Source organism: Pezoporus occidentalis, unplaced genomic scaffold (assembly GCF_034315485.1).
Source record: "Pezoporus occidentalis ecotype Australia unplaced genomic scaffold, CSIRO_AGI_Poc_V1 ctg224, whole genome shotgun sequence".
NCBI classification, from domain to species: Eukaryota; Metazoa; Chordata; class Aves; order Psittaciformes; family Psittacidae; genus Pezoporus; species Pezoporus occidentalis.
In genome coordinates, this window is record NW_026914117.1 from 424213 (window position 1) to 438080 (window position 13868).

At 39.2% G+C, this 13868-nt stretch overlaps 1 protein-coding gene across 28 annotated transcripts in view; it reads left to right on the forward strand.

The window, feature by feature from the left end:
• ANK2 (ankyrin 2) overlaps positions 1-13868 on the forward strand; it is a 367179-nt gene that overhangs the window by 207785 nt on the left and 145526 nt on the right. Inside the window, exon 1 of one of the 28 annotated variants that reach the window (XM_062620852.1) lies at positions 5270-5474. The exons of 23 other annotated variants lie outside the window; for them this stretch is intronic. In XM_062620852.1, coding sequence (XP_062476836.1) covers positions 5277-5474 — 198 coding nt within the window. In that variant the 5' untranslated portion in view covers positions 5270-5276. Of the gene's footprint in view, positions 1-5269; positions 5475-13868 lie in introns of those variants that run through there. 4 more of the 28 variants (XM_062620880.1, XM_062620871.1, XM_062620870.1 and 1 more) reach the window with 4 other exon arrangements.

Sequence of the window (13868 nt, forward strand, 5' to 3'; positions counted from 1 at the left end):
TACATCTGAGAAAAATATTTTTAAAATATATGATGCTGTTGAGAACAGGTATTATTTAACATGATATACCTCATGTCTGTCAAAAAGAAATGATGTGAGGGATTTTAGTCCAGTTTAAAAATTAATATATTTACTCAACTGTATTTAATTTTATCTGCAGCTGTATCTCTTCTAAATGGCACGATTAGGAAAACAGTATAAAGAAGTATAAAATGTAACAAAAAGGGGTTCCTGCAAATGTAACTAATGACTAATTGTATGAAATTTAAAGGTATGTTTTGTTGTGCGTAATGGAAAAGATCTTGCAAGATGCAATTTGCAGGAGTCTTTCAACTGAATGCTTTCATTTTTCTGTTGACTGGCTTTGTGCTGCTGAAAAGCTGATGATGGTGGCTGTTGGAGGCTTAGGGAGAGTTCAGATGATAAGAGCAGAATATTTCCGAAAGCCTGCAGCATGAATTGAAATAGAGGAGGCCCCTGATGGGAGTCTTTGTATCTTCTGTAGGGCGCTCATTATACTAGCAGTGGTCTTCACCAAGGATTTTGAGTTTGCTGGTCTGCATTTTTTGGTGAATTCTGATCATTTTGCATCATTTTGGGGGCACAAAAGTGCAAAAGTTACTGGGATAATATTCCCCATAGGGATGGAATACTTCACTGAGCAATAGCTTGTTACAATGAGCCACTACATTGCGTAAGAATGGTGCCAAGAGGGAGAGGGGTGTTCAGCGGCAAGTACTGTGGCAAACTCAAACGCTCAAAATGAAGCACAGCAGGAATTTATTTTATTTTGTTTTTTCCCACTTTTGTGTGAGGCTTGTATAGGTGTTTAAAGCACGAGTGTGAGGCATGGGCTGGAGTAAAAAGATGGGTTTCTGGACTTTTGAGTTCTTCTGATGTTTCTCCTATAGTATCAACATTTTGGGGGACAAGAGGGAGCCTGTCTCAGGCAGCTGCTTGCTATCCTAGCGTCCATGCTTGAGTGTAGGAGATACTCTGCTCACTCTCTCAACAGGTACTTTAAAGTGTTTCTGAAGGTATTCAAGTTAAGGGAGTAGCTATGGTTTGGAGTGAGTGTTGTAACAAGGTCAACTATGCTGCTAGGAGGAAAGGCTGTATGAAAGTGTGGGAAAAAGAGTAGATTCCATGAATTACCTACTGGTGGTTCTTTGAACAGTTCCACTTCCCTGTGAAGAGATGCAAGGCTGTGGGCTTCAGAAAGTTCCGGCAGTGCAACACAGAGCAGGCTCTGATTTTTTGGTGCACGGAGGAGGACTGAGATGCTTTGGGATGAGTTTCATGCGTGGAAACCATGCCTTTTTAGTCTCTTCAGTAGATCTGCAGCACAAACAACAGCAGCAAAAAAGAGCATGGGAACTGAGAGAGATACTGCCACATGTTCCTTCATGAAGGCTTTGAATCCTACATCATAAGGCATGCGCTTTGTTAGGATAAGACATCCTAACATAAGTTTGGCAAAACATGAACATGTTTGCTTTGTGAATAATTTGCCCTAATGGCTTTGAACCGTTTTGTCAAACAACAGTGATATTGTTAAAAAGCTCTGGCAGAGTTTGACCACTGCTTCCTGTCAGATGTCCACATAGATTGTTGCTATATGCAAGCATTATTTCAAAAGAATGCTGCTCGGTTTTGGCCATTCTTTCCCCTTGAACTGATGCTTTGTTTCACTCTCTTTTTTTTCTAGTAAGTTCATTTGACATTAAATAGATAGCGCTAGCCAAGGTTTTTTAGTTCCAGTTTATGTTGGAACCTTGGTTATATGAATTTTGGTCAAGTCAAGCATTTGATTGAATTCCTTCTTGTATCCTTTTATTTTTTATAACTACACGAATCACTTACGGCAATGTATACACACCTTACTGTCATAGGGTAATACCTGGCAAGAGGTGAAGGCAATCAGTATCAGCTAATGACAGAAGGCCAGCCTGGCATGGAAATTTCTGGGACGTCAGTGGTGTCAATTGCAGGGTGGTGACTGCTTTCAGTGTTCTAGGAACCAGTTGCAGTGGTTGGGACTATGGTCATTCTTAGCATGGCCAGCTTGTATCTGAACCTGCCCATGGCTAGGAAGTAATATGTGTGTTTAGTATGTTTTATTGTTATAATTTTAACATGAGCTGAAGCCTTTACCTGTTCCTTAGTCATTCTGTAGTTGAAGTTCATGCTGCCTGAATGTTAAGATCTCATATTCCATTTCTTGAATTTGCCCAGTTGATAGCAAAAATGTTGTTGACAGAGACATTTTGTAGTTCAGGTTTCCTTCAGTTCCATTACAAGTGTCTGATTAGACATAACCAAAAGTGACAGTGAATTTAACTTTTGTCTGTCCAGCATGTATTCATATCTGTTACACATCATAGCAACTGAGGCTTTTCAAAGGAGCTGAATGATCCTATCCTGGAGCATTCGGCTGTCGGAGAAATTATAGAGCCATGTAAAATCTGCCTAATGGTAATTAACACAGAAGAGAACCCTACACTGATTCATAATCTTTAAAAGAGGACTGGGGAGAGGTGGTGCTCTCTGATTATAACCGTCACTGCTGGGAGGGGAACTGGGTAGAAATCAGTAGGATGCTGGGGACAGCTGCTGCTGTGTATTGCAGTACTAGCAATAGTTTGAAGCCCCAAAGAGAAAAACATTGGCTAGATGCTACAATTGTTAGAGGAGAGCTCTGTTTCTGAGGAATTTGGAGTTTAATTTTTCAGATACATTCTCAGTTCCACTTAAGGATTGCGTGTGCATTGTATGTTCCATGGGACTCTGTTACGTACAGACACACAGTCTGTCTCCGTTCCCACTGCCAACACTGGCTACTCCTGAAGCATTTGGAAACTGCTAATTATTTCTCAGCTAACTTTGTGGTCTGGGCTGTTTGCTGAGGGCATACTCAATCCCACTGTCCATGTCACCAACAAAGATGTTGGAACAAGACCGGTCCCAACACTGATCCCTGAGGGACACTACTCCTTACTGGTCACCATTCACATTGAGCCATTGACAACTCTTTGTGTGCTGCCATCCAGCCAGTTCTTTATCCACCAAGTGGTCCACCTATCAAATTGATTTCTCCAGTTCAGAGACAAGGATGTCATGTGGGACAGTGTCGAACACATTGCACAAGTCCAGATAGATGATGTCAACTGCTCTACCCCTGTCCATCAGTTCTGTAGCACCATCATAGAGGGCCACCAAATCGGTCAGGCACGATTTCCCCTTAGTGAAGCCATGCTGGCTGTCACCAAGCACCTTGTCGATTTTCATGTGCCTTAGCATGCCTTCCCCAAGAATCTGCTCCAAGATCTGCCAGGCACAGCAGTGAGACTGACTGGTCTGTATTTCCCTGGGTCATCCATTTTCCCCTTCTTGAAAATGGGGGTTAAATTACCCTTTCTCCAGTCATCAGGAACTTCACCTGACTGCCATAATTTCTCAAATATGATGGCCAGTGACTTAGGGCCAACTTCATTTGCCAGCTCCTTCAGGACCCACGGGTGGATTTCACCACGTCCTATGGACTTGTGCATTTTCAGGTTCTTAAGATGATCTTGAACCAGGTCCTCTCCTACAGTGGGCCCAAGTTCTTCATTCTCACAGTCCCTGCGTCTGCCTTCCAAGACTTGGGTGGTATGGTCAGAGCATTTGCCAGTGGAGACCGAAGCAAAGAAGTCATTCAGAACCTCCGACTTCTCCAAATCCAGGGTAGCCAGTTCTTCTGATAGCTTCAGGAGAGAGCCCACATTGTCCTTAGTCTGTCTTTTATTTGCAGTGTACCTATAGAATCCCTTCCTGTTATCTTTCACTTCCCTAGCCAAGTTTAATCCTAACTGGTCCTTAGCTTTCCTAACCTGGTCCCTAGCTTCCTGGACAACATCCGTGTACTCTTCCCATGCCACCTGTCCTTGCTTCCACCTTTTATAAGCCTCTTTTTTCATTTGAATTTTCCTCAGGAGCTCCTTATCCATCCAAGGAGGTCTCCTGGCCCTCCTGCTGCACTTCCTTCTGGTTGGGATGCAACACTCCTGAGCTTGCAGCAGGTGATCCTTGAATATCAACCAACAGTCCTGGGCCTCCCTGCCCTCTAGGGCTGTATCCCATGGAATCTTACTAAGCAGGTTCCTGAAGAGGCCAAAGCCTGCTCTCTTGAAGTCCAGGGCAGTGAGCTTGCTCCACGCTCTTCTCACAGTCCGAGGATCTCAAATTTTACCATCTCATGATCGCTGCATCCAAGGCTACCCTGGAGCATCACATTTCCAATGAGCCCTTCCCTGTAGGTGAGCACTAGGTCAAGCATGGCACCTCTCCTTGTCAGCTCCTCTATTACTTGCAGAAGGAAGTTGTCTTCCACACAATCGAGGAACCTCCTGGATTGCTTGTGCTGGGCTGTACCATCCTTCCAGCAGATCTCAGGGTGGTTGAAGTCTCCCATGAGAACCCTCAAAATGATGTTTATCCTACTGGCTACAATCATGATAACTAAATCAAACCTAGAGGGAATGTCCTTATTCTCAGTTTTGGTGGTTTTTTTGTTTGTTTGCTTTGGGGTTTTGTTTTTAGTAATTACTGTCAAAATATAAACCTAAAACCAAGCCTAAACCAAAACAATAAAACCTCAGAACAAGATCAAAAATTCCATCAGCTAAAGCTGAAGTGATCTGCCGTCAGAGATTGTCCTTTTTGGATACATTTGAGCTCCTCTGAAATCAAACCTGCGAAATATATCAATTCAAAAGTGAGCTCATCACACTTATTATCTACACGAACATGAAATACAGTGTGAATTGCAGGAGTGAAATCTGTACTCAACATTTTGTCTTGTGTTTTAAGTATCAAGTAGGTGCAAATTGAATGAATCATGTTTTTGAGCTGGAAGCTCAGAATGCATTAGCAACATTCTGAAATGCAGTGTTTCATATAAACACAGCGAAAGCGGGAGGGGAAAAATGAAAACATTCCAAGGCATGCAACAGGGGAACTCAATAGCCCTCACATTTCACTCGGTGGGACTTCAGTTCTGTGTGCTGGGCAGGCTGGATGCTGGAAAGCAGTTCCCCGCACCCCACTGCAATGCCATTTCCATGCATAGCTGGCCTGGTAGGTGTAAAAATAGACCTGGCATCACCCGAATTGGAAATGGTCACCGAGGGCTGCCTGCAGTTGCTGAGGTTTCGGGTTCTCCGTGACACATGGAGCCGGGTACGAGTGGCTCGGGAGAGGGATCCTCCTACCAGATCATCAGCTGTCCTTTGGAAATGCTGGGCACCCTCTGTGGTGCAAGGACAGTCCCACTTGCTGGAGTTAGCAGAAGAGCTGATATGGGCAATGCACCGATCTGCCAGTCTTGTCATTCAGATAAGGGTGTAAGAACACAAGGGAACATACAAGATTTGGATAAAATCCTGGACTATTATGGGTGCAACAGTGAAGAAAGTAAAGATCCTGAAGCCGTGGTAAGTCTTGGCTGAAGAAAACAATAATCAAATGGAAAAATTAGAATCAGGGTTATGCATGTTAGATTTGAAAAAGATCTTTTTGCTCAGCCTTACTCGATAGCTTGCAATAATAAGAGATTATTAGGGTTAAACTCTAAATATTTAGAGATTATAAATAATACAGAGATTATTTATTATTATAAATAATAAGAGATTATTAGATTAAACCCTAAATATGTCCATGCTTATGGTTTGCATTGCTATTGTGGCTGACTGTAATTAAAAAGCATCTGTCATTAAGCTGTGCAGTCACTTCAAAGTATTGGCAGCTACCAAGAAGTCTGGGTGTATTTAGTGAGAACATCAGTGAAACAAGCCCTTAAATGAATGGATGTAATCAATTATCCTGGTTTACATGTCTGCTAGAACTGATCCTTCACAGATCATTCTCAGAATTTGAACTCTGAAACTTTTTTTAAGCTGTTTTCTGCCTGGTGTGTGATGGTATTTTCTGTATTTGCAGCTGAGACCAAGACCCACAGAACCATACTCAGATGAGGGTCATGGTGAGTGGGAGCAGGCACAGGCATGGGGCTCATACTGCAGGACTCAAATTAGGCATAATGCAGTAAACGACTGTAACAGCCATGTCAGCATTTATTTTGTATATCAGAAGAAAATCATGGAGGTAAATGTTTGCATAATGTCTGTGGCAAAGGAAGTGCCTCTTCTTTTTCTTTCATCCTCTGGGAAATTTGTTATTAAATGATTATTTCATTCAAAACTGTCAAGGAAAGGAGGTAGTGTCAAAACTTCTGGCAGAACAAGAAAATCAGAAAACTTTTAATGTCTGTATGTCCAAATAATATGTTCTTCCATGTTGCTCTAAAATAGAATTGTTCTCGGGTCAGTATTACACTTTGCACTTGCATTAATTAGTGTATTGTAGGGAATGTAGTTGGGATGAGTTTGGTGTTCATAAGGGCAAGGGAGAGCGGAGCAGCTCTTGAGAAGTTTTGCTTTGTCCCAGAAACTAATTTTGCTGCTTTTTTGTTTTTTTGCTAGGAAATAATTTTGGCTGAAATTTTCTGACCGGTTTTACTGAGTATTTTGCTGCCAGCACAGTCACACCAGTTCTTCAGAAATAAAACTTCCTTTGAGATAAAACATGAAATTAAACTATTTCTTTGAGCTTTCAGACAAGTTTTTTCCTCTCAATAAGCAGTTTCAGCTTGAATTAACAAAAAGAGCAGCATGTGGTCTTCGGCTATTCTTTACCTCCCTTTTTTTTTTTTTCCTGGATACTTTTCAATCAGCATTCAGAGCTTTTCATAGCAGGCAGAGATTGAGCATTTTGATAATGTCTTTGATACATTTAATCATAAGATCTTGACTTTCTATATAGCTTTGGTAGGGACTGACAGAGTCCCTTCAGAATATCTGTCTTGATTCACATGTTGTAGTGCTTGATGAATTACAAAGGAAGATTGCTGTATTTCTTTAAGAAGCTTTATAGACTCTCACTATACTTATTATTATACAAAATGATTCCTTAAAAAATGGTTTAAAAAAAAAAAAAGGAAAAAAAATTGTAATTCAGAAATGTCAGCGAAGTTTTGTCCTGAAGGAGAAAATATATACTGTTTTTCTCCCAAAGCATCAAACTTCATTAGCTTTGCATTTCCTATGCCTTTATATAGCTGTAGCCATGCTCACTGTTGTGGTTTATTAAAGAGTGCCACATCAAGCTGCATGTGATGACTCCAGGAATCTTGTACCAGGTACAAGGGTCATAGTAATTCAGTTGGTGTTCAGCCAACTCAAATGGCAAAATTGCTCTTCATAATCTAATCTTTTCTAAACTAAAATTCAATACAGTCTGCTGCTTCAGGTCTGTCTTGCTGAAGAAATGTTGGTTTGACAATCCTGGATTTACTATATGATGCCAAATAACTGTCTCAAATAGGGATTGAAATTTTGATACTGAATTAATGTTTGAAATAATAGCAGCATTAAAAAATCAAGACTCTTTTATTCTGTATTATAGATGTAATTCTTTTTTTTTTTTTTAATGTCTCTCTTTATTCTCATCTCTCTCTTTACTTGGGTATTTAATTACCTTCATGTTTACTCTTGAAAGTATATAGTATATGCTGCAGTCTTGCTTCATGGTGCTGAGTGATGTTGTATTTCAGGAGAGACTCCCATTTCTAAGCAAACGTAGCTATGAGCAAGTGCCTGGGAGTGAAGCCAGAATGTTTTATATACTGAAGTAGGCCAGATCATTACAGTCTTCTAGAAAAGGGTCTTACACACAGTGGAAAATGTGGCCAAAGAGCTATTCATTCTCTTCATTTTAGACACTTCAAGTGAGATAAACTGCTTTTAGGAAGGGTCCCTTTTCATTCTTACTATTAGTGGATGCCATAGAGAGCCTCTGTGGCCTGTATGAACTGGAGGTGTAGCTTTTATACAGGTGAAGTTAGATGAAGCTTGTTCCTCTCTTGGCTGAATTGTTGGAAATTTAGGCCCAAGATTGCTGTTGTTTTGTTTTACAGGTAGTGTTTAGCTGGGAAATATGGGGGACACAATGAGTGCTTAATGTCATGACCAATATACAAACAGCAAATGTCACAGTTAACAAAGACAAGGGCTTTGCATGGTTTAGATACCCTTCAAGTGGCACTGAATTAAAAGCTGCCACATTTCAGTAACACCCGTTTTGTTTGCATCTATTTTAGTCCATCTCAAAGGAACATGAAATAATTTTTTAAGTTTGAATCAATAGGCAATCGGTTAATGGTGTTCAGATAAGCAAAGCTGCTTGATTTTTAGCACTAATGGTGTTAACAAATTTCTTGTCTTAGAAAAAGTCCCTTGGACAATAAGAAAAGGGGTGGAACGGGATGAAAAATTGAAGAGTGATAAAATTATCTGTCAACAGTCTGTCATAAACTTCACTTACAGGCTAGATTTTTGTTAAGCCTAGTGATTATTCTTCTAGATACCATTGGAATGGCATCCTAATTCTTTCTTTAGATGTTCCAGCATTATTACCTCTCTATTTCAGAACATCATCAGTAATGGAAACTTGCCATGGAAACCATTTAAATGCCTGCCAAGTTCTAAAGTTGTTCCTGACACCTCAAAAACTCAATATATGACACTCAGATGATCCTAAATTTCTTTTCTTCCTTTAATATTACTCAGTTCCTGTAGTGGAAATCTTGATTCCATATCAGTATTTAAAAGACTTCAGTAAATGTGTGCCACATAGGAAAACTAAGATGAGTACTGTGGATCTTTTAAACATGTCCTGAATCTTTGTTTCAGGAAATGAGTAAATGAGTAAATTCACACAAATTTCAGCACAGGAATTTTTCCCATTAAACAATAATGTAATATATTTCTATTCTTAGAGTATTTTAAAAGCTTAGTAAAAGACATGAGAGATAACACATGCCTCAAGTTCAGCTAGTACTGATGTGCTGTTCTGGATTAGAACCCAATTTCTGATGTTACTTTGTATTTTAAAGTCAGTATGGATTGAAATACCTTATGTCCTTTCCAGTACTGCATTTGAAGGAACATGTAGCCATGCAAAAGACTTTTCTTCTATTCTGTTTCATAGAAAACTATGTGGTTTTGCCTCAGTTCTCACAAATCCTTCATTGAGATAGTAAAAGAGATCTGGCAGCAAGTCCACTATGTCAAATTAATGGAGTGGGGGGATGCCTACAGATGTCTGTGGCAGCTATGTATCATAAAGGGTTTATAGAAGACATTTGCTCCTTGGCTCAGTAAGGGTTGATTTTACATTAGTTTTCCTTTTTTGCCTCTGCTGTATTTGATAATATTGGTCCAAACTCAGCAACACAGTTAAGAAGGTGTTTAAATCCATCCTTTAGCAAGTAACTGAAACCTATTTAACTTGAGCTCAGCTCGACCTTCAAAATTAAGCATATTTTGAAGTGTTTTGCCAAATATAGTCTTTTATTCTTCTCCTGGTTAAAATGAAGCCAGACTGATTAGCTATTTGTACATTCCAGTGGAAAGAAAAGTGGCTGGATGGCTGGTACCCTGCTGGTATCTTGCAAGCTCTGGAATTTCAAGGAGGACTTGGCTAAAGAGTTAAAAGTGTTGAAATATAACCATGAGCGTGAATTGAAAGTCATCCCTTACGAATAATAGGGAATTTTCCCATCAATATCGGAAGATAGGATAGTTGAAGCCTGGCTTTTCCACTGGTAAAAATCAGATGGGTCCATAAGGATGTAGTAACTTTCAGGTGTGTCTGTCTGAAGCATCGTAGCAGGAGCTGGTACTCAGATAAAGCTGTTAGCCAGGCATAGTTTTCTCCTTATGTTACTCAAAAAATAGATATTTGTTTTTAACAACAAGAAGAAACTTTTTAAATATCAAATGCAGCTTTCTGAGCACAGCCTTTGTAGTAAGATTTGAAAGTGCTACACAACTGTCATATACAAATATTAAAATTACTGGAAAAAAACATTTCAATTCAACAGTTACTAAAAATATATTCTAATTACAATACATTTGCTATTTCGTGCTGTGTGCAGGTCATAATGCTTTCCTCAACTTAGTTTTATTTTCTTAGCTTCTTGTTTGCATTGGCTCTTTCCATCTCTGGTCATACCAATGCAATTAATTTCTCAAAGATGCTTTAAGTCTTGTTGTTGCACACTATATCTTCGTTATGTTGCAACCTCCTTGTCTGACACAGGGAAGCTTTTATTGGATAATAAACAACATTAGCCTACTCCCACCTACTTTGGCTCTGTATAATTTTGACTTCTACACATCCCTTAGTAGATCAAATGGGAGACTGTTAATTTTGAGGAACACAGGACATGCTGAAGGGGTCCCTTCTGAATCTAGGCAACTCTCCCAGGTTTCTGTGTCAGGCAGTCATTTTCTGCATTTAAATACGTGCCAGCAAGTTTTGAGTTCAAATCACTGAATATTTCAATCCTAGGTCATATGCAGTATATATCACAAAAGCTTCTTTTCTTGTAGCTATTTAACCATCTTGTTATTACACAGGTTTGGTTTTTTGTTTTTTTTTTCTGTAAATAACAACAGTCTTTATGCCAAAGTGCAGGCCCATGTCCATACTGTATGCAACATCATGGTGAGGGAACCTCCAGCTCAGTGCTGATAGAAATGGTGTCAGCTTCTCCAGCTCCTTCAGGACATTCTATACTTAATTGCCCTAAATACTCAAAGCACCTTAAATTATTCAGCTGAATATTATTTACTTAATATTTTAATTTTTCTGATTTATAACCATCATCATAGAATTATAGAATAGTTAGGGTTAGAAAGGACCTTAAGATCATCTAATTCCAGCCCCTCCCTGCCATGGGCAGGGACACCTCCCACTAAACCATGTCACCCAAGGCTCTGTCCAACCTGGCCTTGAACATCACCAACATAGAGAAATAGACCCCTGACATGAAAATAATTATTTGCTAGGTGCTATTAGCTACATCTTGCAGAGAATATTTAACTTGCTACTAGTGATCTCTTGTCTCTGGAAGCTTGTCTTCTTGTTCACACTTAACAGTTCCTGTGATTCAGGGTCTCATTTCCTAAATGAGGTGTTTTTTTTTGTTTTTTTTTTCATTTAAGAACTGTGATTTAATCTATCTTCCTTCATGTCTTCCAGTAAATTCATGGGAGGAAAACATACATTTTTATAAGCAAATGACGTTGCTTTGAAAGTAAAGCACTATTGTATTTCTTTTCTTTCAGAACAGGAATGTTACTTCATTAAAGGCTAGGAAAACATGTTTCCATTGTAGCTGTTGTCTTATGTAACTCATTTACCACTGTTAGATCCCTGAGCCTGTGCCATTGCAAGTGCAAGATTTAGCTCATGTTCTGGCATGTGTACCAGAGCCGCAGGCTGGGACTCTGCTGGGTTAGTTTAATTTAAACAAATTAATGAAAAAAATCCTTTGCCTTCTTGCAGTCATAGCTGCATCTTAGGCTTGCTATTCCCAATATGACCATTGCTGCATTGTGATGCCTTTTGGAGATGAGCAGCACTTTCAGCTCAATAAAAAAATTAATTTGGGGTACAAAAGAGAAAATGTGAGGTGCTGAAAAACTAGCTGTCACATTTTACAGAAGCTGTTCCATTAGGAAAAATCATTCATTTTGAAGTCCCATCTTCTGTGTTTGAGTGCTGGTATGGGGAAAGCTACCATACCTCGCAAAAAGTAGGTACATGACAAATGAGTTGGGTGCTGGTAACACCTCCTCTGTGCTGCTCTTAGAGTCACACCCAATTGAAGGATGGCTGGTCGGAACAGATGGTTTTTGAGATCAGAGTACAACCAAGCCAACTGGGACAAGATTCAGTGGTAGTCTCAAGGGTAGGAGCATAAATTGATACTTTGGAAAGTATGGCGTAGTAAAAAATGAATGGAAAGTGTTTCCATACCTGTCATTTTGCCCTCTGCATCTTTTAAGTACTGAAAAACTCGAGCAGCCGTGAAAACCTGTTTAGACTATGCAGCTTTCCTTCTGCAGTGAGCTGAATTCTCAACTCCAGGCATTACCTGAGTATATTAACGTTATAAGCCACCAGTCAGTTAAGATCTTTTTAATGAAGAAGAGTTACCAAGCCATCAGCATTTTACTGATTATAGAAATAGCTGTTGGCCAAACAGTGTCTTATAACTCTGGAGTTTGTAAATGGCATTAGCACTGTGGGATAACCCTGAGGACGACGTATTGACAGATTTGGTTCAATGCTGACTTTACATGCAACAATACAGAATTCAGTTCAACGTGGAAGTGTTTATAACTGCTAAAGATTTGAGTTCCTTGCTTTATATAAAGCATACATGTTAGTAGCAGACTTTGCTTACCTCCTCATGAGGGCCAGCCCCTTCAGAAGTTATAGCTAAATAATTTTTCTCAATAAAATCAAAGCACTATGTCCCAGAGTTGATGCTTGAAAGGTCGGTCAGAAGGTGTTGTTAGTATTCAGATATACACTTTAATACACATACAAACCAAAAATATTAAATTAAGGTGTAAAACTACTGTATAGTTATTATATATCAATTTTGAATTCTGGTTTTGCTGTCATTCAATTAATAAACTGTATTTAACAGATGGCAATTGTTCAGTAGGCCTTGTTGTCAGATTCTATTCTTCTGTAGAGATATTTGTGATTATGTACATCCTGGGATCATTCACCTTATTTGAAGAGGGGAAAAAAATAAAGCCAACCTGCAGGAATAATTTTGCTCTTGAGATGATCCCAAGCAAGTATTTGGATGGTTTGGGTAATGTTATTATGAAAACTATCTTTTGAAAACTGAAAACTCCTACTCCCTGTCTTTCCTTCTGTAAGCAAGAAGCTGGATTTCACCAGCACATTTGAATATGTAGAGAAATTCCTGTCAGTTTGGTACAGCATACGATTTTATTATTTATTTTCTCATAACTCTATAAAACGCTTTAAGAATGAGGTGTGTGCTACACACAGCAAGTAATGTGATATGTATACTATGGGACAGGAAGGGCAACAAGAGTGAGGATGGAGGAATCAGAAGGGAAGGTAAAATACCCATTTCCATTTATGATCAAATTAATGAGATTCCCTGAGCTATAAGTTTCAAATTCAGGCACAATTCTGGTGTTGCAATTAGGAAGAAAGATGTTGAATCTACAGCCTCTCAGTCATTTAAAAAACCCTCAATATATTCTCTTGATCATTTCTTAAATTTTATTATGCAGTGTCTGACAAGTAGGTACTTATAAAGAGCACATTTGTGTTTTGCTGTGAGTGTACTTAAAGTTATGAATTTTTTTTTCGCATAGTAGTTTATTTCTTTATAGTGTTCTTAAAATTCTCATATCTGACTGAAATGATCTGTTCTCAGTCAGAAGTTAATAAAGAAAAGTTAAGTTAAAAGATAGCAGATTTTTATAAGGTTCAATAATAATAATCACCTTAAAGCTCGTCCAGTTCCAACCCCCTGCCATGGGCAAGGTCACCTTCCATGAGACCAGGTTCTCCAAGCCCCATCCAACCTGGCCTTGAACACTGCCAGGGATGGGGCAGCCACAGCTTCTCAGGGCAACCTGTGCCAGGGCCTCACCGCCCTCAAAGGATGAGAACTTCTTCCTAATAACACTAAATAATCCTCACTGGTGTTTGTATGTGAATTTGTGTGTAAAGGAGCTGAATTGCTACTTCATGTCTTTAATTCGTGTGTTCAAGTTTTATCTAAATGAGAACATCAGGCAAGTCTGTGAGAAATTATTCTGAAATAGGAGAGGCTAGACTAGGAAGAGGTGGGTACAATCATATTTATCTAATATGAGATCAGTACCTGGTACAGGGAAAAAAATGCATAAAAATCCAAAACT